Source organism: Helianthus annuus, chromosome 16 (assembly GCF_002127325.2).
Source record: "Helianthus annuus cultivar XRQ/B chromosome 16, HanXRQr2.0-SUNRISE, whole genome shotgun sequence".
In the NCBI taxonomy this organism is placed as follows: Eukaryota; Viridiplantae; Streptophyta; class Magnoliopsida; order Asterales; family Asteraceae; genus Helianthus; species Helianthus annuus.
In genome coordinates, this window is record NC_035448.2 from 197,318,175 (window position 1) to 197,343,432 (window position 25,258).

Consider the following 25,258-nt stretch of genomic DNA (forward strand, 5'->3'; position numbering starts at 1 on the left):
CAAGAACAAGGCTCGATTGGTGGTGCAGGGTTTTCGACAAGAAGAAGGGATTGACTACGAAGAAGTCTTTGCTCCAGTCGCACGATTGGAGGCAATCAAAATATTCCTGGCGTACGCCTCTTATAGAAACTTCAAGGTCTTTCAAATGGATGTCAAAAGTGCGTTTCTGTACGGAAAAGTCAAGGAGGAAGTTTACGTATGTCAGCCTCCAGGGTTCGAGGATCCTCACTTTCCAGGCCGTTACTTTAAATTGGATAAAGCACTTTATGGCCTTCATCAAGCTCCACGCGCATGGTACGAGACTCTGTCCACATGCTTGCTGGAATGTGGTTATACCAGAGGAACGATTGACATGAATCTCTTCACCAAGAAGATAGGGGAAGATGTTATGTTAGTCCAAATCTACGTGGATGATATTATCTTCGGGTCAACCAATGAGGCTTTGTGCAGAGAGTTCGAAACAATCATGAAAGCAAAATTCGAGATGAGCATGATGGGAGAGCTGAATTTCTTCTTGGGATTAGAAGTGAAGCAAAAGGAGGACGGAATTCTGATTCATCAGGCTAAATACATTCGGGACATTCTCTCGAAGTACAACATGAATGACTGCAAAGTTGCAAGCACGCCATTCGCCTCGCAAACAGAACTCACTCTAGATCCTCAGGGAAAGCCAGTGAACAAATCCTTCTATCGCTCAATGATCGGTTCTTTGATGTACTTGACAGCCAGCAGACCCGACATCATGTGGGCAGTTTGTCTTTGTGCTAGGTTCCAAACAAATCCCAAGGAATCCCATGAAATTGCAGTAAAGCGCATCTTCCGCTATCTCAAAGGAACTCCAAAACTAGGGCTTTGGTATCCTAGAGATAGTAATTTTGATTTGATTGCATACTCTGACAGTGATCATGCAGGTTGCAAAGTAGATCGCAGGTCCGTATCAGGAGGATGTCAATTTCTGGGAAACCGGTTGATTTCATGGCAAAGCAAGAAGCAAACAACAGTATCCACGTCAACAGCTCAAGCGGAATACACTGCGGCATACAGTTGCTGTTCACAAGTCCTTTGGATACAAAATCAGTTGCTGGATTACGGAATCAACATCATGAAGACTCCGATATTCGTCGACAATGAAACGTGTCTGGGAATTGTGAAGAATCCCGTGCACCACTCAAGAACCAAGTACATCGAAATTCGCATTCACGCAATTCGAGATGCTTATGAAAAGGGATACATTCAAGTGGTGCCGGTGGATACCACACAGCAACGAGCCGACATCTTCACGAAAGCGTTTGACAAAACTCGTTTTAACCAGTTGGTAACCTGGTTAGAAATGGTTAATTTCCTTAACTGGAAATGAATCTTGTGTTGATACAAAAAAAAAAAAACTTTTAATTAAAAGAAATATAATAAAGTTTTTGCTGGTTTTTGCTGGTTGAAAATAAAACTAGTATTGAAAGACGTCGCCCACTAAAAAGATTTTCTGGTTAAAATTTTATTTTCGGGCAAATGGACTCACGAAAATAAAAATTTTAGGGGGGATATTCAGAAAATCCCTAAACAAATGCTTATGTCAGACTCCCGGTAGAGGAAGTGATAGAAAATTGCTAACACTTTGTCATTTCTTTGAACAGAATACAATATAAAATCAGGGTACCAAGCAACGACGTGTCGGTAGATTCAGCAACACCGACGAGTAAACTGCTGTTAGGGAGCCAAACATAATGTCTACACAAGAATTCTGGCTTTTCTCAGGCATTACGTACCTCAGTGGGTAACACGTTGCGGCATATGGCTTAATGGTCTTGAATCTTGCGTTGACGGATTGCCAAAGTCTGAGATTTCGGGTCTTTATATTGGTATTTCGTTCGGAGGATATCATAGCTGCTCTTCTGCTGTACGGTGATACTGACCTAGACGCTATGATATTCTCTTATTAATAAGTGCCTTAAAAAAAAAAAAGGCCAAACCCTGTATAATAAGCGCCATTATTGGCCAAAATCCATAATAAGTGCCATCTTTGGCCAAATTCTCTGATAGATCAGTAGGCAACTCTGCTGTACGGTAGTACTGACCTGTTGGCCGAACTATCTATCTTAACCCTCGATAGTTCCTGGAATCTCTGTTGTACGAAAGTACAGACCTGATCTCCGTTCTATCGTTGAAGAGAATGAATCCAATATACTCACCCGTTATGAAGAATCTTTGTGCATACCTTGATCGCGGGGGTATGTCCTGATGTGGGACTCACGAGGGCGTAATGATTCTATTTTCAATAGCTTGTGTGGGGGCCATCGAAGACTTGTCAATATTACCGAAAACATGATAAAACACGCTCTCCGAAGGTATGTTGAAAGAAGGATGCATGGATTTAAGCGGACAAACATACTGACAGTTTTTCTTGTGCCCTGGTTAGTAATATAATAATAATAATAATATATAAAGAATGTGGCGAGTGTTGGCAGTATGATCCTCTGCAGGTAAGTTCGGTAAGTGTCAGACATTTCAGGAAATTCTGAGTTAAATGAATCCTCGCAAAGCAAGAAATTTGAAGTTCGGAGTCAAAATGGCCCAAATTTTAGCATTACTGTGAATATTCTGAAATAAACAAGGTTTTAAACAAAAATGGGCACGTTTTTCGAGAAAGTTTGAAATCAACACGCAAAATCAAATTTGATTTGAAAACATAAGAATGCCGGCGAAATTAAGATACCAGCGAACTTACAAGTTCGCTGGTTATCTTTAACCGTACATATATATAGTTTTTACAGTTACTTTTAAAATTTCATTTTGACACCTCTTCATCGCCGGTCTGTCATCGTCTTCATCCTCTCATCTTTAATCGGTTCATCATAAAATCAACACAAGTTTTCTCATCTTAGTCAAACATCATCAGGTAGGTTTCAGATTATCCTTCATCTTATCGCAATCTATTGTTCAAATCAAAGAAATCTGTTTGAGTAGGTTTGAAGTTCATATTATTCTAAATCAAATTTGAAATCGGAAATGTGTTGATGTTTCTCTTTTGTTTTGTTCCTTTGGTATAATCTGTTATTGTTTATAGTTAGAATTCAATGCATCTGATTTGAAAGTTTTAGGTGTTTATTTATATCAGTATCATATTGTCAAATCAATTTTAGGGCTTTTGTAAAGGGTTTATCAAGAAATGGTTGAATATAGCGATATTATTATGATGCCAGCGATGATAGCGAAATTAGGTAAGGGATAATCAAAAGTCTCGAACGCGAGTTCGAGCGACCAGCGGACGATCTAATTCGCTCGGTTAGCGATTTAGATCGACACCTTCGCTGGTAGACCATTACCTGAAAAGAAACGCTGTCTTCGCCATGTTCGCCAGCGATTTTAGCCTTGAAATCTTGTCTGATTCCCAGCGAACATAGCGAAGTTAACGAGAAGTTATCGAGGTCAGTTGTGTTGGCGAAGTCAGCGATGCTCGTTCATCGCTGACTGATCCAATACCTGATCTCGGCAACACGTATCGGCGATGAAATTCCTTGATCCGACAGCGATGAAACTCTCTGACCTGGCAGCGAAATTATCAAAATGTTGATTTTTTTTATTAATTATTATAATTGTACATATCCTTTGTAAATATTTTTGTACATAGTCTATCTGGTAACTACGCATTCTAACTTGCCTCGTTTTCTGTGCAGCATGGTAAAAGTACTGGAATGGGATAAAACCCTCAAGCACAATCAAAGCATAGATCTCGATGCAGTGCCTACTGATTTTGAAGACGTAACCAGATGGGTACGTAACAGCAGGATCGGATACGCGGTGGAGACCTCAGTTGCAGTCTACCCAATACACATTCAAGACTTCTGGCAAAACGTGAAGCTGGAATCCATCAACAACAAACCAGGGATAGTCTCAACTGTTCGTAACAAGAGAGTGGAAGTGACAGAAGACAGGATTCGTCAAGTTCTAAGGTTTCAAGACAACAGTGAAGATCCGCAAAGTCTTAGTCAAGATGATATTCTTGACGGTTTTAGAGGAATGGGATACGCTGGAGATTTCAGAAACAAGAAAGAAATCAAGAGGGGTGGTCTCACCCGGGATTGGAGGTTTATTGTTCACGTGATTTCGATGAGCCTAGCTCATCGAAAAGGCGGATTTGACGGTTTGAATCTGGAATGGTCTGCAGCCATGCTGAGCTTATGTATCAATCAAAAATTCAATCTCTCGGGCCTAATATTCAATTATATGCGAGAGAATGCAAATGGAGCAACGTGGGCTATGTACCCGAGATTTATTCAAATGCTCATTAATGATCAACACAAAGACCTCCCAAATGACGGAAATACCTACAAGTTTCACGTGCCCACAAGCAGACAGTACACAGAAATAAAAACCAACGAATGGGTTTTGCTGCACGATTGGATGTATAGAGCTGAAAGACTACCATTCGTCAAAGCAGCATATCAGAAATACAAAGAGGGTGTCAAAGCTAAACATCAGAAAGCTGCACAGGCTCAGGCCGAAGCAGCTGCCAAAGAAGAAAGAAGCAAAGGAAAAAGAAAAGACAAACACCCTGCTGAAGGAGAACCCCCAAAGAAGAAAAAGACAACGGGAGGTTCTGAACGTCTCATGAGCTCAGCAATCAGGGCAGCAGATACTGAAGAGCATCGTCAACACATTCAAGATCTAAAAGCCATTCATGCAATGCAGGAGAAAGAGAAAAGAGAGAAAAGTCTGAAGCGTAAGGAAATATCTTCTTCTGAGATGCCCGAAATAGTTCCTGAAGAAACTCAAACTCTCAATGATTTCGTTGACGAAATTCTTATTGATCCATATGAGGCACAAGCAGGTCAAGGCCCATCAAAGGTATCTCCAGTCAAACCCACAAGAATCTCAAAGCCACCTGTTGTTCCACAAAGGCTCCGTCCCTTTCAAGACTTGTATGACCGATTGATCAAAGACACCGGGCCTTCCGTGGCGAAAGAAATTTGTTTATTAAAGAATCAAGTTAATGATACAAACATCCTGAGAGAAAAACTAAAAGATCAGAGGAAGAAGAACAAGGATATGACGGCATACATGGCCAAGCAAGCCAAATTTATCAGATTTCAGCAAGCTGGCTTGGAGAAACTCTACAGGATGATGCGGGGGATATGTGAAAAGACGAAAATCGAGCCGATGTTTACATTCGATGAGATTTTCGACTTTGATGCTTTCATTCAGGAAGAAACAGCTCGCAAAGAAAAGGAGGCTGAAGTAAAGAAAAGGAGATTAGAATCTGTTGACAAAGTATCAGAAGGGAATGAAAGTGAAGAAGAGGAGGTGGATCGGGAAGTCATGCCACCGACCTTTATTGAATGGGGGCTCGAGGATGAAGTCCTGTATGAGCAAGAAGACGGCAAAACATTTGCTCCCGAGCACCCCGAATGGTTTAAAAAGGAACGAGAAAAGCTTCCTGATCTTCATCAAGTGATAAGAGTCGAAAAATCTGAAGCAACTGAGAAAATCATCAGTTGGATGTATGACAATCTCAGAGGCATGTTTGTAGTAAAGAGACGTGGTGGAGTGATTCAGTATTTTGAAACAGGATTTGATCTCTTCACTCTCCCAAGGTGGGATCTGAGAGAACTTGGGCGTCTGGATCTGCTAAACCATGGTGACAGAGGCATCGGGAGGGATTTTGAACGGCTAATAGCAAAAGAAAGTAACAGAGATTTCCCGAATCATGCTCCGCAGCGCCCAAGACGCCGAGTATCAAAAACCACCTTCGATCCAGTAACTGGCAAAGGAAAAGTGACGTGGGTAGTCAACCCTGCTAAAGTTGTCACTAGAGTCAAGCTTCCAGAAGAAATCGCTGTAGCCCTCAAGGATTTCAAGAAATGGTTTTACGATAGCAAAACCGGTGAAGCTGTGATTAGGTCAAATGACAATGTTGATATTCGCATACTGGATCCGATGGATGTGTTTAAGTTCGGGCTTTCAGATCTCACCATGCTGAATGCAAGCCGTATCAACGTTGGGGCAGGCAATGCCAATCTTGAAGAGGCAGCGTTGTTTCAACGAGCAGTGGAGCGTGCTTGGAGATTAAAGAGAGATATGCTTGACATGGTAGACAAAATGGAGAAACGAAAAGAGAAAGAATAGAAAAAGAGAGAAGCAAGAAAGAAAAAGAAACACGAGAAAACAGTGGAAGGAAGCTCTACTTCAACAGCAGATCCGACCACCACCACCTCTCAAGCAACACCAACACCTCCGGCCTCATCCACATATGAGGCCACAAAGGAGGACCAAACATCAAGTGAAGCTAATATTAATCAGGAAACTCCAAAAGCACCAACGGAGTCTGTTGAACCACCAGAAACGATAGTTCTTGAAGAAAATCCTACCGAGCCTTAAAAGCAAGCTACGGAAGATCCAGCGGTTACCACGGAAGAATGAGAAGACAAGCACGCAACGATCTAGGGGGGATATTGTTAGAGCTTATGAGATCGTTGGTACTTGTGCTGGATTAGTTTGATAGTAGTTTGTATGTATTTTGAATGTTTAGGGGGTTATTTTGTAATTGTCTAGAAGTTGTGATCCTGACTTAGTGTAGTTAAGATTCCAGCAAATTTATAAATTTGCTGGCAAGTCAGGAGTCTACTATAAATACCCCAAGCATTGTAACTTATTCAAGCTTTTGGCTCTTGGTGGAATCAAGTGTTGTTTACATTCATATTGTGCTTAGATCTGATTTCCAAGGTTATTCATTGCTATATCTTACTGTTTGGATTCAATACAACACTAGTTGTATTCATCAATCCATTAGCTTCATCTTCATTCTTGATCTTTCTTGATTCTTCATAGCTCAAACACTTAATCAATAGGTGTTTTGGACTAAAACAACCAACCACTGTGATCCGGATACGTTTTGGGATCTACAGGTGGCTGTCCGTTCGGACAGTAGTCCGGTCGGACGACACCCTGTCCTGGTCGTCCAGTTCGTCTTACACCTGGTCGTCCCGTTCGGACAGTGTCCACACCATTACCTCGTATTCCACCACCTTTTGAAACCACTGCTGGTTCATCAAAGTCACCGGCAGTGGTTAGCTCAGATGATTCACATCTGCAGCCATCCCCATTCAATGCCATTGTTCCATACCAAGGAGAGCTTATCTTCTTGAAATCTCATCCACCAGACCAAATCATTGGCAACATCAATGAAGGGGTGCTCACAAGAAGTCAATCCCAAAACATTTGTCTTTTTGCTGGTTTTCTATCTCTCCATCAGCCAGTCAAGTACCAAGAGGTACTAAAAGACAACAGCTGGGTAGAAGCCATGCAAGAGGAGCTCCAACAGTTTAGAAGAAAACAAGTTTGGGAGCTTTTACCATTGCCAAAGGGTGTAAGTCCTATTGGTACAAAATGGGTCTTCAAAAATAAAACTGATGAAAGGGGTATTGTTGTCAAGAATAAAGCCAGGCTTGTGGTTCAAGGGTTCAGACAAGAAGAGGGCATTGATTATGATGAAACATTTGCCCCTGTAGCAAAACTTGAAGCTATCAGATTATTTCTGGCCTTTGCTGTCAACCACAACATCAAGGTGTACCAAATGGATATCAAATGTGCATTCCTCTATGGTAAAATTCAAGAGGAGGTTTATGTTTGTCAACCTCCAGGCTTTGAGGATCCATTTTATCCAAATCATGTCTACAAGCTGAATAAAGCTTTGTATGGCCTGAAACAAGCACCGAGGGCCTTGTATGAAACTCTTTCCACCTTTCTACTTTCCATTGGTTTCACAAGAGGTAAGATAGACAAAACATTGTTTCTAAAATGGAGAGGGAAGGATTTGATGATTGTCCAGATTTATGTGGATGACATCATCTTTGGAAGCACATGTAATAAAATATGTGAAGAGTTTAGACAACTCATGACAGCTGAGTTTGAAATGAGTGCAATGGATGAACTCCAGTGCTTTCTTGGTCTCCAAGTAAGGCAACTGCAAAATGGCACTTTTATCCATCAAGGCAAATATGCCAAAGAACTTTTAAAGAAATTTGAGATGGATGATTGTAAGTCATGTAGTACACCCATTGCAACCAATAAATTAGTCATGTCTAATGAGAAGGATGATTTGGTTGATCAGACTTTATGTAGAAGCATGATAGGGTCTTTATTGTACCTAATTGCATCTAGGCCAGACATCATGTTTGCAACATGTGTTTGTGCAAGATCCCAATCAGCCCCTAGAAAGTCAAACCTTATTGCTGTAAAAAGGATATTCAGATACCTAAAAGGTGCTCCCACACTTGGTATCTGGTATCCAGCTGATGGTAAAATTGAGCTTTCAGGTTTCTCAGATAGTGACTTTGCTGGATGTGACAAGACAAGGAAGTCCACTTCAGGAGGGTGCCAATTCCTAGGCAGTTGTTTAGTGTCTTGGCAAAGCAAAAAGCAAGCAGTTGTTTCCACATCCACTGCTGAGGCAGAGTATATAGCTGCTGCAAGCTGTACAGCCCAACTGCTTTTGCTTCAAAATCAGTTGCTGGATTTTGGTATCACTGCCTTAAAGACACCACTCATGTTGGATAGTCAGGCAGCAGAAAATATCATCAAAAATCCAGTTTCCCACTCAACCACCAAGCACATTGACATCAGACATCACTTTGTGAGGGATTGCTATGAAAAAGGTTTGATTTCTCTGCACCATGTTCCAACTAAAGATCAGCTGGCAGATGTGCTAACCAAAGCATTAGACACATCCACCTTTGAAAGCTTGACCTCTAGGATTGGCATGCTAAATATGGAATGACAGGCAAAATCCTGTTTTTCTATGAATAAAAGCATTAAAATGTTTTCAGAAAATCAAAAATCCATCCTTAAAAATAGCTAAAAATGAAGTTTTCATTAAAATCCCTAAAAGTCTGCCATAACCACTGCTTTCTTCAAAAGTCTGCTATACTGCAAAGTCTGTCCACTGCTGAAAGTCAACTCCTGCTCTCTCATTTTCTTGATAAGTACTGTTGTTCAAAATCAGTGTTTTATCCACTGATGTGCTATCCACTGATAGTAAAAATCACCCACTGCCTTCATTTGTTACCGTTGCAACCACTGATCCTCTTTCATCAGTGGTCTTCATAAAAGTACTTGTCCTTCATTTTATCAGGGGTTGGCACGTGGACAGTACATAGTGCTCAGACCTTTTGTAACCGCTGCCACGTCAGCATTCACTTTTTCTCTTTAAAACCCCCTTTCAAAACCCCAAACAGGGTTTTACTGTCGAATTGAATTCTTAAAAATTCCTTTCTCAAAGCAGTTTTCATCTCATTTCCTCAAATTTCTTCACAACTAGTTTCGATCATCTTCTCCAAAATGACAAAATCGAAATCATCTGCAAAATCCACTTCAAAATCATCGTCAACACCCATTGAAATCCCACACAAAGCTTCTCACAACATTCTGGGTCTTCTCACAAAACCCGGCACCACCGATGCTTTCGATTCCATCATCGACATCATGTCTGCATCAAAGTACAAAACTTTGTTAACCGCAGATGCTCCAATATACTTGAAAACCCAGAGAGAGTTTTGGAAGAATACTACCCTTGAAAAACAAGGAGAAAATGTCATAGCCATTAATTCTTCTCTCATGGGTAAAGCTGTCAAAATCACACCACAATCCATCTCGGAAGTCTTTGAACTCGATGATCAGGAAGGTAAAAATTCTTTTCCCAAAAAATGAGTTAAAATTTGATTTCCTTGAAAGAGGGTATGCAGATTCAATGATGAAGAGGGATACCTTACAAAAAGGTTACTTCCCTCCTGCAACAAGATTTTTATTTGATACCCTGTTAATGTGTGTTTCAAACAAAACCACTTCTTTTAATGAGATACCATTAAAGATTCAAAACCTGGGGTATTCTATTCTTCAAGATGAAAATTTCAATTATTCCCAGGAAATCTTTAATGATTTGGTTAAAAATGTTGATAAAAAGCCATTCTTACTTTTTCCAAGATTTCTAAGCTATTATTTTAAAAAGAAATTTGGTAAGGATGATGCTCCTGCAATAAATCAAGGTGAATCTTTTCAAATAAACAGTTTAACTGCTGAAAGTTTTACAAGAATGTCAACACCTTGCAAAACACAAGCAGAGGTGCCTGAGCAGAATTTAGCAGCTACCACTGCTCCTCAGGTATCTGCTGCTGAGCCTACTGCTCAAGGTGATCATAGCAACAAAACAACTGCTTTGAAACCCACACCTACAATTATCAATAAGCCAAAACAAAAGAAAACTCAAAAGCCCCCCAAACCCATCAAAAAGGCAACTCTAGAGGATGAGATACTAGAGCAACTGCCAGTGACAGCACAAAAGTCACAAGAAACCACTGCTGCTACTTCCTCACAGCAGTTGGTAGAAATATCTCAACCCATGGCTGAAACTCCTCCTGTTTCTTCTCAAAAAGAACAGGTTGTACAAATAAGGACACCGCTGTAGAACCGATTTGACGATCTAATGAGTCAATCAGAGTCAAAATACCACTGTTTGAGTGGCGGAAACAAACAAACAGTGTTGAATCAGAGAGAAATGAGTAGAAAACAGAAGAATATCACTTTTAACACTTGTTTCTCATTAACATTCACTTGAAAATCTGGTAGCAGTTCGGTTACAACTTCGTGATTCCGTGCCAAATGAGAAACAACTACACATATATATACTACTCTAATTCCGCTTGAAATGACACGTTGTCATTTCGAGCGGAATCACATGATTCTGATTTCGCTTGAAATGACAACATGTCATTTCAAGCGGAATCACATGTCAAAACCATAAACTTTACATTTTAACCCCTGCACTATACATAATTGACATATTAGACCCCTAGACCCTATACAAGCATGATCTAGACTAAGACGTAGGCTTTAGACATTGTGCACTAACAAACTCCCCCTTGGATACAGCCAGAGTCTTCAGTCTTGGTCTTAGGGTCTTCAGCTCTTCACATCAACTTAAAACTTTCTTCTCTTTGCTTTGGCTTTTTCCTCAGCAAGTTCCTCAGCCTTTCATTTTCTTTCTTCGCTTTCTTAGCTTCTTCAGTTTGCAACTTCATCCACTTTCCTCTATTCTCTTCAAGTTTCTTTCTTTCTCGTTCAGCCTTCAACTTTTCTTTCTCTTCAAGCGACCACCATTTTGAATTCCATTTACTTTCAGAATTTATGCCTTTCTGAAAGCAAATAGTTACGACTTTCTTGAACTACATCGCTTGCTCTCTATCTTCAGCCTGGAAGTGGATCTTGTTGATAAACAAACATTCAATATCTTTTGCTGAGCAGTTAACTAACCACATTGGGTCATAAACAAAAATCTCTCGGATTTCATTCCTGCTCTGTAAGTAATCACCGCCTCTGTCGAGATACAACTGTACACCCAGCCCATAAAGCCTTTGTAGAATTCCTGTTCCATCTTTGGCACTGGAATGTTCTTCATTGCTTTCGAATTTTTCACATTTAAGATAATCTCTTCATTTCCTGTTTCAGGATTAACTCTTCTAACTCTCTTTGGATAATGAGGCTTCCAATGCTTGAAGTTTTTCAGAGCTTCAAACTTTATCAATCCCCATATAGCTATATCATTCTTCCTCACAGGATATCCCAATTTTCTCACTTTTGATAACTCATCTACATCCCACCATGGTAGGGACATAACATCATGTAAACGTTCAAAGTACTGAACACCACATTCCCTTCTGATAGCATATGCATTAACTTGAGGTAGAAAACCCCAGCTAATGATATCTCCCAAAGAAATACTTCTATCCCTTTGATAATACTTCAATGGACGCTTGAATTTTCTTTCATTACTTTCCTTGAACCATTTCTTGCGTTCTTCTTTCAGAGGATCTTTTGTAGTACCATCGAAGTTCTTGTCTTTCAGAATCTCAGCAACTTTCCTCCTGAGGTCTTCCCTGTTTTCTTCACTAAAAAATTCCATCAGAGTTGGAAATTCAGAAGTGTCTTCATTCAGAATGTCTTCATCAGTACAGTCTTCAACATCAACCCTGTCATAGACATCTGCGTCTTCCACATACTTGTATTCATACTCTGGTTGATGATTGATATCGAACGCATTCAACTCTTCCTCAAAAGCAAACTTAAACTCATCTTCATTCACATTGAAAATTTTCAGAACTTCATCCAATGTATAAGTATGCCTGATCTCTCCCTCTTCTACATCAGGCTCTATTCGAAGAATCAACTTTTCAGCTTGATCAACATTTTGATCATCAACATGCTCCCCCTCTCCATCAGCTCCCTCTGAAACTTCATTCGCATCATCATTCATTAAATCATCAACATTTTGTTCTCCTGAAGCTTCAGTCACAGTAACTCCAGTATCACCCTGATTATCATCGTCATCATTGTCATCATCAGAACTGTGACTACTTGCAGAAAACACTTTTTCCTCATCATCATCCTCTTCGTCATCACCCTCTTCAATGTCATCCTCTTCATCATTAACCTCCTCATCATCTTCTTCATCGTCATCCCCAGCAATATCTTCAAGTGATACATCTTCCTCAAAAATAACTGATACAAAAGATATAGGGACAGGATTTTAAACAACTAATGATGGAACAATTGATCTTTCAGACACTGCAACATTGCCTTCAGCATTCTTGCCTTTATCTCTCAACTGAGCATCTATCTCTGCTTGGCGTTTAGCCCTTACTTCCTCTACTTGAATTTCCTCAAAACTTTGTTCTATCGACTTTCCGAGCATACTCTCTATCACTTTGTTCATCATATAAAATTCATGCTCTTTCAACGCCTTCGCAGCTTCAAGTTCTTTGTTTTTCTATTCAAAATACTTGTTCTGCTCATCCCTGCGTGTCTTTTCTTCTTCTAATTCAGCCACCCTTACTTTCAAAATATCAATCTCTGTCTGATCTGCATCTAATTTCTTCAATAATGACTTGTTTTCAGACTCTAATTTCTTTACACGCATCTCGAGAATCTTCTCACGATCAGCCACTCTTTTGCTTTCAATCACAACAGCATCAACTTTTTGTTCTACATTCTTGACTTGTGCAGTATTTGCAAAATCAAAGTCTCCAATATCTTCAAGACCAATACTCAGATTCGGAGGAACAGTTGGAAAACCTTTGTACCCCGAAGAACCAGGTGTGGTTTGAATAAGTGGTTGTGAAGGTGGTGGTGTTTGGAATATTTGTTGTGATGTAAGAAACGTTTGTTGTTGTGGTGGTGTAATAGTATGAATTTGTTGTGGTGAATGAGGTGGTGAGAGATGTAATGGTGATGGTTGTCTTGGTGGTGTGGGTTGTTTAGGGGGTGATTGATGAAGTGGTGAATGTATAGGTGATTGATGTGGTATCGATTCAGGTGGGGGTGATGGTGGTTTACTTTGTTCTTGGGTAGGTTTCTTCTTTAGAACTATCTTCGTTGGCTTCTTGATCTTGGGAGTAACCTTCTTTATCTTTGGAGAAACAATCCCTTTTCTAGCACCAGCTTTCTTCCTTCCACCTGAAGGAGGCGATTGAGATTCAGATACATGTTCAGGAGATGGAACATATGCAGCATCATCCTTCTCCTGTCTTTTTCTCTTTCTTAACTGCTTCTCTTTTGCAGTCTCTTCTTGAATTCTTTTCAAACGTTCTATCTCATCAATCTCATCATCAGAAGAACTAGAAGAACTTGTAGTACTTTTGTTCACGTCATCACCTTCTATATCATCAGCAGCTTTTTCTTTCTAAGCAACATCATCTGCTTTATCTTTCTTAGCATTAAACACCTTAAGTTTCTTCAGCAAACTCTGAGAATTAGGCGATAGACGAACATCAACTTCAATATTAGCTTCAGCTTCAGTTTCAACTTCAGCTTCAACATCATGTTCTACTTCAACCTCAGCTTCTGGTACTGGTTCTTCCACATCAGGTTCATCAATAAGTAGAGTCTTTGCAACTTTCTTTTGATGTTTCTTGGGCTGTGAAGACGAACCCTCTCCCTTTTGTGCTTTGGGAGTAGCTTTCTTGCATCTCTTCCTTTGTTCTTTCACAAACCAATCATTGCGAGTACTTTTGAATTCTTCAAGAGCTTTTAACTCATCAGCATAAGTAGCTTCTTTCATCTCCTCTTCATTCCTCCAGTTTTGGTGATTCACTGGATCTGGATCAACATAGTTCACATCCTTGATGAATCCGAAAAATTCAGCTATCTTTTTTGGCTCAGGATGATTCAGATGATATCTGGCTAGCTGCTTCAACGAATCATTACTCATGTGAGAAAGAACTAACAGATCGTTGTTTACATCTCTTTCAATATTCGGATAAGCATGATCTATTAACATTTGCACAAATCTTGGATAAATCAAAGTCCTACTCTTTGTTGTAATGTTCTCAGCCATGTAATGAAACACGATGTGAGAGAAATTGTACTTCTTGTTCAAGACCAAAGCTGTAACCATATTCATCTGATAATCCCTCATGGCGTCATATCCTCCTTTGCAATGGCTTAAAGCCTGCAGTACTGAATGAACAATGAACTTGTATGGCTTTCGAAACTTTGACTTCAAATAATTTGCGTTGTTCAAAGCACCATCATATCCCATTCTCAGCATACAGCCCTTGACCATCCTTTCAGGGAACTTTGTTGGTGAATTTGCATCATCTGGAAAGTTCAACACTTCACGAACAAGCGCCTCTGTAACAATAATTGACTTCTTCTCATCATACTGCTTCACTACTGAATTGATCACTTTGTTCGCTTCGTCATAAGTTGCGTGCTTCCAGAAACGTTCAACATGAGATCTATACACCAGATGTTAATCCGTCAACGCTTTCTGAATAGGAACTCTTCTCATAAACTCCAGAATGCTACTGAACTCAGACAACTTTGTATTCTTATCCTCATCAAAGTCACAGCAACTATTGTGCAATGGATCAAAAATCACATTCGAAGCCTGCAACACAACACTGTGCAAACAAATCAAAAACTTTGAAAAATTCAGCATCAAACTATGTTCAAGCGAAATCACATGATATGCAATAACATTTCAAGCGAAATCACAAGAGAGTTTGAAGCGAAATCAACTAATGCACTTTGAAGCAGAATAACACATCAAGGTTTGAAGCGGAATCAACTTAGTTCAATTGAAGCGAAATCACTAAGTTAATTTGAAGCAGAATCAACTTTGAAACAAACATCACATTGAAGCGGAATCACATGATTGAAATTTTATCTTCTTTCAAGCAAATCATGGAATTCAAGCGGAATTATGATTAATCATTCAAAAACTATCTGATGATGAAATTGAACATGTTAGACTGTTAATCAGTGAATTCCGATCACAATGATATGTTTTAATTTCATTTCTACCATCATAAAAATCCTAGATCTAAGTCTGTTTAATCTGTTCATCGTCCTACAAGCGGAAACTACAGACTGATACAATCAAAGCGCTAAACATGATCTACAAGACATTCCGAACACACAGATATGATAATAGTTCATTTTACCCAACCATTCAAACCTAATCTATGTTTTCAGAAAAGTTCACTGCCGACACTCAAAATTAACCATGATTTGGTTCAGATTGGTTCGATTTCTCACCTTTCCCATGTTCCTAGTTGAGTTAGCCAACTAAAAACACGAAATCAATCAACAAACGAGCAGAGTTTCGGCTGTAAATCGATGTTCTTAGGGTTTCGCTTGAAAATCGTCGAGAGCAAAACACTTGAAGCGAAATCAGAATAATGGAGTTCAAGCGGAATTAGATAGCTCTATATAGGCTATCTGATTTCGCTTGAAATGGTCATGGATGCTGTTCAAGCAGAATCACTTGAGAAGCAACTTCAAGCGAAATTACACAACTTAATGTGAAATCTTGTTTTCAAGCGGAATCAGATTCAATCCTTTTCAAAATTTTAACTTTTTGACATTTTCTGATTTTTTACCGACACACCCAGTTAACCAAGTCCAAGTTAATGACCTTGGTCAACTGTTCAGCCCACCAAGTCCAACTTAATGACCTTGGTTGACTAGATTATGAAGTATGCTGACTTTCTAAGACTGAAATTAGTTCAAATTAATGAACTTCTGAACTTTTCAAACTTTCAAACATGTACCAATCACTTTTCAGACTCTCCTGCTTACCCAAACCTCATGAATCAGACATGCTCTGCACAAGACTTTGATTATCTGATCCCTAACGTCTGTTGTCGAAAATAAGATGAAAATAAAATCTTTTTGGTTTCTAGAAACAGATAAGCAGAAAACTGTACACACAATATTTTTGTGAGCGTGTTAGGGGATCATATCAGCTGCCGACAAGACACAAGTACCGTTAAGCTTATATTTCATACTCAGCTTTAAACAGTTCGCTTAGATTGTCGATATACTGATCCTCTTAAATTTTCACACAACTTTCAATCTGTTCGGGATACGGATTTAATGTTTTAAGACTTAAACTTTTACATGTGTCCCACCTCAGTATATACTCCCGTATCCAGATCCCAATATTCAGTCTTACAGGTGAGTATACCTAGATGATATCTGTAATGGGGTGAATTGCGAGGCCGTGCGAGCTCAGGTTAGAACTTCCGTTCAGCAGAGAGATGACGGCTCGACTTCGGTGGTTCCCTTTAGGGAATCTTTTTTTTTTTACAACAGCACATGATTAACATTTTGCAATGTGTTATCATTTTTTTTTTGCTGAGGGGAGGCTTTACGAGTAAAGCAGTGCGTAAAGTATTATACGGGGACTAGGTCAGAATTTCCATTCAGCAGAAGTCCCGGGACAATACCCCAGATATCACTAAGCATCAAGACCTAGTATCTCAGAAAGAGGGACCTTTCAAACAAGATTTCGGGGTTACCCATATGTCCTAGAGATGTTCCCCACGTAAAAGCAAGTAATTTTTATGTTTATATCCCAAACAAATCTACTGATTTTGTAAAAACCTATCGGCACATCATCAGCGAGACTACTTAACGCATATTAAACATTACATTTCTTTAGCGTACTGTGTCTGTCTAGTTGATGTACTATCATTTCCCCTATTATACACAAGCTCTTTTTCAGATTTTTCAATGTTTTTGGATTTTTCAAGTTTTCTATTGTTTTTGTATTTTTCTGCAAACTTTCTCCCCCTAAAATAAAAACATATTTTTGTGTTTTTGTTTTTATCGAAAAGCATAAAATAAACTGTACAAACAAAGTTGACAACACGACGTAGTTCACATCTGATCGCCGCCCTCCTCGGCTTCACATTCTTCAACCCTCCCAGAACGCAGATTTTTCATCCCATTTAATTGTAAAAGATAATAAAATCTCTTTTTATCAAACGGTTTTATATAGAAATCATCCTTCTGATCATCGGTGTGTATATGTTCAATCCGTATCAACTTCTTCTCGTGACAATCACGGATGAAGTGATGACGGATCTCTATATGTTTCGTTTTAGAATGGTGAACCGGGTTTTTAGTTATATTAATGGCTGCTTCATTGTCCACGAATATCGGTGTATCCAAGAATTACAAACCAAAGTCACGCATTTGCTGTTGGATCCAAAGGATCTGAGAGCAACAGCAGGAGGCTGAAACGTATTCAGCCTCACAAGTAGAAAGCGCCACAGAGGTTTGTTTCTTGCACTGCCAGGTAACAAGTCGAGTTCCGAAGAACTGACACCCAGCAGTGGTGGACTTAGCGTTCTGCTTGCAGCTTCCAAAGTCAGAATCAGCAAAACCTGTTAGAGAGAAGTCACCCGAGCGAGGATACCACAAGCCGATGCTTGGGCAGCCTTTCAAATACCGTAATATTCTTTTGACAATTGTCAGGTGTGACTCCTTCGGGCTTGACTGATATCTGGCGCAAAGTCATGTTGGGTACATGATGTCCGGTCGTGAAGCAGTGAGATACATTAAGGATCCGATGATTGACCGGTACAATGTCTCCTCCACCTTTACTCCACTCTCGTTAGGATAAATACCATGATTCTGTGCTAGGGGGTTGCTGCTGGACTGGATTGAGCCATGTCAAACTTTTCCAGTACGTCGTTTACGTATTTTGTTTGGTGTATGAAGATTCCGTCGGGCATCTGCTCTACCTGCAGCCCGAGGAAGAACTTCATCTCCCCCATCAAACTCATTTCGAATTTCTTCTTCATAACCTTCTCAAACTCTTTACATAACTCGTCGTTGGTCGAACCAAAAATGATGTCATCTACGTAGATCTGCACAATTAGGAGATGGCCTGCAACTTCCTTTATGAACAATGTGCTATCGACTGTCCCTCTGGTGAACCTGTTGGCCAGCAGATGTTGGGAAAACGTCTCATACCAGGCTCTCGGGGCCTGGTGTAAACCGTAGAGCGCCTTATCAAGCAGATAGACTTTGTTCTTGTGTAGTGGATCAGTGAAACTCGGTGGTTGTCCCACATACAGTTCTTCTTTAATCTTTCCATACAGGAATGCAGATTTTACATCAAGCTGGTACACTTTGAAGTCTTTCCACGACGCAAACGCCAAGAAGATCCGAATAGCTTCAAGTCTAGCAACAGGCGCGTAAACTTCATCATAATCGATGCCTTCTTGCTGACTGAATCCTTGTACCACTAATCGTGCTTTGTTCCGAACCACAACTCCTCTATCGTATCTCTTACACTTGAATACCCACTTCGTTTTGATCAACTTTTGATTCTTCGGCAGATCTACTAATCTCCAAACACCTAGTTTCTCGAATTGCTGCAGCTCTTCCTGCATAGCATTCACCCAGCTGTTTTCTGTCAAGGCTTCTTTATAAGTTCTGGGTTCAATCTACGAGATAAAACATTTCAGTGAGAATTCTTCCTGTAAATGTGCAACAGACGAATAAAAACATGTAAGTGCTCTGTTGATTTGATCTCTCGTTTTAACACCACTTTGTAGGTCACCGATAATCTGCTCTGAAGGATGATAAGACAAGGTTCGAGGCATAACGGTGTCAGGCACGTCAACTTCCGATTGCAAGCTCGTTATGTCTAGATCACCGGTGTGATCCTCAGCTTCCGTCGTAGTAACATTTGGTTCCTCGTCAAAAGTAGGACCGGATTCCTCTTCTGAGTCGTCAGAGTTGTCAAATGTTGGAGCTGGTTCCTCTGGTGGTTCGTGAGCTGTTCCACTTGGACCGGCTTCGTGATCGTGTGTGCCACTTGTAGAATTGCTTGTATCCACCTCAGGTTGTGAAACTACCAAAGGTCTTGGCACTTGGTCTTGTGAACTAGATTGTTGCTGTTGATATAGCAGAACAAGTTCTTCAATACTTGGCTCGGTCGGAAGTTGGAACGACTCCCAGAGTTTTTCATAGTCGAACAAGAATCTTTGTCCGGGAAGTTGTGGTGAAGCAGTGTGCTTCTGACAATCCACATGCTGAACTTGTATTACTTTTCCCAGGCACGGTACAAACACCCTCTTCAACGGGCTCGCATAACCTACAAAGAAACCATCTGTAACGCCCCAAAAATCAGAATGTAAATATTTGTCGTGTGTTCATATATGACACGTTATGAAATTAATAACTAGGCTATTTAACCTAGTTAAGGGTATGGTCAAAAGTATTAAATGATGAAGGTAGTGTCGGTTATGTTTTAAAGGCAAACCCGAGGGGTTAAAGTGGAACAAGATGGAAGTTGTGTTATTAAAAGAAAATTACAACACACACAAACACACCTTCGTGTGTGTTCTAGATCGATCAGGAGACTCCCATGGAGTCTCAAACCCTAAACATGAAAGATCATCAAATTGGAAGGCTAAATGATGCTTAAACTCATAACCGAGCATGGATTAATGATCACCAACACGAGGGGATCATAAAGTATGTCTTAAATCTAAGATTGATGATCATGGGTGAAGTGGGCTATGCTCTAATCCATGAGATAATATGAAATTGATCATGTATAAGGGTTAGAAACATCATATAGAACATGGGTTATGTAAGGTTTGTGTTAATTTGAAGTTTAGATGTGAAACCCGTTTGCTATGGTGAGGATGATGACTTGAATCACCATTTATGTTTAATTCTTGTTGAAAGAATGATGTATTATGTGGGTATGATGAAAGCTTGTTAGATGAATTAGGAGAAATATGATGATGCTATGTTTGATGTTTAATTGGAAAGGAAACATGATGATTAGTAGTAGGTTTTGATGGGTTATGTATGAAATTAGAAGATGCATGTATGAATTAGTTGTACGTTATGCTTAAAAGGTGGTACACGCACATCAAGTGTATGATAAAATGTATATAGTGTTGTCCGTATAGTCGATTATGATGTTACTAGTATATAATGATAAATCGATAGTTAAATATGGTTAATAGTTGACTTTGAAAGTCAACTAAGTAAAAGAATCATGATTTGACTCGTTATCGTAAAGGTAGGATTATAAGAAGTCGTATGATACATGTTATAGCAATCCGCGTTAAATGTAATGACATGATGAGTTACATGAATTTAAGCGTATATGGAAATGATTATATGAGTTATGTTGGTTAAGAATGAATAATGAAAGTTAAGTATGAAAGATGCGATTTACATGATGGTTAACATGCACAAATGAGTATGCTAATAAGAGCGTGATTTTGATGAAATGAAAGTATAGGAATCATGTCGAGACGGGCGCAAGCATGAGATGTTAACGGGTCAATAAGAGGCAAGGAATCGGATGCGAGCACGGACGCATAAGGTAAGTGATTTCCGTAATCACTTCTTAGTTCAAGTAAGTAATAAAGTGTTGTGATTAATTAAACATGATGCTTGAGGTCAAATGTGTGTTAAAGCCTTTCGTCGTAAATGATGGGATTAAAGTTGACCAAAATGCCCTCGATGGGAATTTTGGGGTAAACGATCTTAAAAGTAGTTTAAGAATAAGTTATTCGATTAGTGTAATGTTTTGGACAAGTATGGATGTGGGGATGATGATTTGGTTAGTCATAGACCAATTAATGCGCGAATACCCTTAACGGGTCAAAACAAGCATATGAACATTAATGTGTTAAGAGGATGTAACACTTCCAAAAATTTAGTAATTTATGATAGACGTCACTGATATTAATATGTTTACAAGAGGTTATGGTAAAACAAACAAGTTATGATGATGTATGCATGAACGGGTCAAATAGTTAGAAAATAGTAATAAGTCGAATGTATGTAAGTTAAGAATTTCCTTAATCCGGAGGTAAGATTTTAAGTCCATATGGTAGAATGTGAATTTACAAGCATGTGGGAGGAAACGGGAGGTTAAACGGGTAAACGGTTTGAAAGTTACGCAAGTTTTAGCGTTTTCGGACATTGAAACGGATCTGCAGCGAAATGGCGCACGGTCGTGCGCTTGGCCGCATGGTCGTGCGATTTCGAGCAAATCATTGCACTAGCTTGTGCACTGCCAGTGCCCCCATCGTCGTAGGAACTGCACGGTCGTGCGGTTGGATGCATGGCCGTGCATCAGTTGCCACTGCACGGTCGTGCGATTGGACGCATGGCCGTGCATCAGCTGCCAGTTCAGTATAATGTGCATTCGTACAGAACAGTCCCGTAACCGAAAAGGAGTCCCGAATCGTATTCTAAACTTATTATAGAATGTTATGGGATGCGATAAGCGTGTATGTATATATACATGGAGCGAAATAAGTAGAAAGGCATAGGTGTATATATATAGGTGGGTGGCTGCTTGGCGAAAACTGTTCGTTTGCTCCGTTTTGTATCGTGAACTCGTTTTAAACGCGTTTCAAGTTACGTACGACTAATTTAACCCACGTTTTTATAAGTTTAAGTGTATGAACATGCGTAGTTAGGTATGGATGTATGTTTATAAGTATGTGAGCAAGTACGTGGTTATATGACGGTATGTATGAGAGTAGACATGTATGAGTTTGAAATGTATACAAGTAGGGATGTATGCATGTATATATGTATAATGTCACGAGTGTGTGTGATGATGTGGATATGGGTGTATGTGAAGATGTAGGAAAGGTATGTACGTATGTAGATGTGTATGTATGTATGAATAAAGGTATGTACGAGTGTATGCATGTGTGTAAAGATGTAGGAAAGGTATGTACGTATGTAGATGTGTATGTATGTATGTATAAAGGTATGTACGAGTGTATGCATGTATGTAAAGATGTAGGAAAGGTATGTACGTATGTAGATGTGTATGTACGTATGTATAAAGATGTGTATGAGTGTATGCATGTATGTAAAGATGTAGGAAAGGTATGTATGTATGTATATATGTATGTATGTAATTGTGTATGTATGTATGTGCAAAGACATGTATGAGTGTATGCATGTATGTAAAGTTGTAGGAAAGATATGTATGTATGTAGATGTGAATGTATGTTTGTATGTAAGTACGTATGTAAGCATGATTTAGACACGTTGAGTGTTAACGTTTTTAATGATGTACCTTGAGAATGAAAAGTAATGCAGGTACATTACTGAAGCCTCACCAGGAAATGGATACACAGATGAAATGCTTAAAGTTTAAAAAAAAATGACGAATAGTGAAGTGTTCGTGAATGAATCTTGTTTATATAATGTGTGCTAATGTATGAATGAATGTGGTGAGTGCAGGTTGTACGAATCACGGATTAACCTCACAAGGAGTAGCGATCGAAGACCGAGTCACAAGATAGATTGTACGGGAATGTTTACATATGTAACTTAGTGATGATAAGTTATGTTTTTGTTATATTTTAAAGTGGACTTTCAAGTAAGACAAAACGTTTATAATGAATGAAATTTTAGGGTACGTATTTCCGCTGCGACTTATGGTCAAATGTGATTTAGGGTCTTACAAGTTGGTATCAGAGCCCTGGTTTGAGGGAATCAAGTACGAGAAAGTAAGTACTTGAACTCAAACTTGTGTGCTCTTGAGATAAGAAACCCGTACAATCTATGACTCGATCAAGATCCAAAGATAGAAGCTAATGTAAGTATGTACTTATGTATACGTATGAAGAAACTGACGTTTTTGTATGTGCAAGGTAAGCATAAGTGTTTCAAGAGGATGATCCGTGAAAGCAGTTTAAGATGAATAACTAGAACCGTCAAGTGACAAATAGGCAAATGAGCCCCAGGTACGTGAATTTAATATGTGGGTATATGTAATAGTAAAACTCAGTAAAGGAAGGAAAATTTTGAATGAAAGACAAGGATTGTATGTAATGAAGTATTGAAAGTGATACACGCGCCGAAACCTAAGTCTACGGACATAAGGTGGCAATTGCATAAAGGCACGAAACTACTATGTGTATTGTGTACCTGGCTAGTACACGAGAAACGTACGACGTTCGTGAGATCATGATAATTGTTACAGGTATGTCCGGTAGAGTTGGGTAGCAGGCGGGCGTGTGGGTGAAATGGGAAGTAAGACTCTCGGGAAAATGAGAGTACTATGTAAGAATGAAAAAAAAACATGCCTGTTCAGAATGAAGAATGTTGAATCCGTAAGAAAGTGCGGATCAACAAGGTATGAACGAAATGTTTGAATCCGCGAGACGGATTCAAGAAATGAAATGTATGAATGAAATGATTGAATCCGCGAGACGGATTCAAGGAAGGAAAGGTATGAATGCAATGTTTGAATCCGCAAGACGGATTCAAGGTATGAAAGGCATGAATGGGATGTTTGAATCCGTGAGACGAATTCAAGGTATGAAAAGCATGAATGGGATGTTTGAATCCGCGAGACAGATTCAAAGTATGAAATACATGAAGGGAATGTTTGAAACCGCTAGTCGGATTCAAAACATAGAAATAATGAAAGGTAGGGATGCTACGATTGTGTACGCAGGACGAGCTTAAAATATAGAAATGATGAAAATAGCCCACATCGCGATGTGTCATTGGTTTGACCATGGTTGTGTCAAACGAATCATGTGAGTAAATGTAAAGTAACTGGATGAAAGAATGATCAGGATTGGCACGCAAACCTAAATTTTAAATTTTAAAATGAAAGAAAGAAGTTTTGAATAAGTTATGTGTTAAAAGTGCTGGTAATCGACTACTAGGAGTCAAAACGAATGACGGGCTAATACCCGGACAATGATATAAGTACGCACAAGAAGGAACCTAGAGGTGATGAAACCCATCGATTTGGTGGAGGTTGTGCACGAGTGAAGGCACATTGCACGGATGAATGAAATCTAGTCTAGTACGGCTAGTACACGTGAAGAATGTGGACAGGTCTGATATACGGATCGCTGAAGTATGGAAGGAAATCGAGGTAAGTAAAATGCTTTAATTTATGTCAGATAAGTATGAATTTGTAAGTTGAAAACGCCCTACAAAATGTATGGTGGAATGAGTATGGTATAGTACAGAATGTTCGATTCCTAACAGTGGACCTAAGAAGAAGATTATGTTGTTAAGGAATGAATCTCAAAGGTTTGAAGTGAAAATTTCGAGAATTCGCTAAACTCTCGTATAATGATTTTGCGTGACATGTGGGCTTATGTAGACGAAATCATGCATGAAATAAGAGGAATAGTAATGTAGAATGAACAAGGTGAATGGAAGATAGCGTAAGAGTATGTATGGTACAAGTAGTTATAGAAAAGATAGAATGATGTTAACTTTGAAGTGAAGCGCGTATATGTGATCATGAAATAGTAGTTTTGTGTGGTAACAAAACAAGAACTAAATGCTAAATAATATATGTGTAGAATGTAATCTTAAGAGATAGGATGATTGTAGTGGATCCGTTGGGAACGGATCATACGAATGTATGTATGATTACAGATTGAGGAAGTATGTATATAGACCCGTTATTGACAGGTCAAGGAAATGAAAATGATATGCGAAAGTATGATAAGGAAGGTATGGAATTGTTAGGAAGAAGTCAATGATATGAATGATGAAATAAACACGAAAGAAACATTAATAAGAATTCTGGGATGGATTCTTGAAATTGGATGATAGTCATGGTGATGAGCTCGTGGTTATGTCGAGTGGACGTAGAGAAGGAATAATTGGTGTTAAATAAAGGTAAGAAAGGTTTCGGGGACGAAACCTCATTTAAGGGTGGTAGACTTGTAACGCCCCAAAAATCAGAATGTAAATATTTGTCGTGTGTTCATATATGACACGTTATGAAATTAATAACTAGGCTATTTAACCTAGTTAAGGGTATGGTCAAAAGTATTAAATGATGAAGGTAGTGTCGGTTATGTTTTAAAGGCAAACCCGAGGGGTTAAAGTGGAACAAGATGGAAGTTGTGTTATTAAAAGAAAATTACAACACACACAAACA

The 25,258-nt window shown here is 39.2% G+C and overlaps 1 protein-coding gene across 1 annotated transcript; it reads right to left on the reverse strand.

Moving 5' to 3' along the window:
• Positions 1-10,955: 10,955 nt before the first annotated feature.
• On the reverse strand, positions 10,956-12,757 carry LOC110920332 (MATH and LRR domain-containing protein PFE0570w-like). The gene is made up of 3 exons (XM_022164547.1): positions 12,622-12,757; positions 11,357-12,543; positions 10,956-11,180 (listed from the first exon to the last, which is right to left on the reverse strand). The coding sequence occupies exons 1-3, from the start codon at positions 12,755-12,757 to the stop codon at positions 10,956-10,958; spliced, it is 1,548 nt and encodes a 515-aa protein (XP_022020239.1).
• Positions 12,758-25,258: the final 12,501 nt, after the last annotated feature.

Excerpts from the sequence above, each read along its gene's own strand:
- LOC110920332 (XM_022164547.1), bottom strand. The coding sequence starts at position 12,757 with ATGAACAAAGTGATAGAGAGTATGCTCGGAAAGTCGATAGAACAAAGT. Across the intron at positions 12,544-12,621 it reads TAAAGGCAAGAATGCTGAAG|TTATTTTTGAGGAAGATGTA; the intron begins GCAATGTTGCAG and ends CTTTTGTATCAG. Across the intron at positions 11,181-11,356 it reads GTTGTATCTCGACAGAGGCG|AAAGGCATAAATTCTGAAAG; the intron begins GTGATTACTTAC and ends ATTTGCTTTCAG.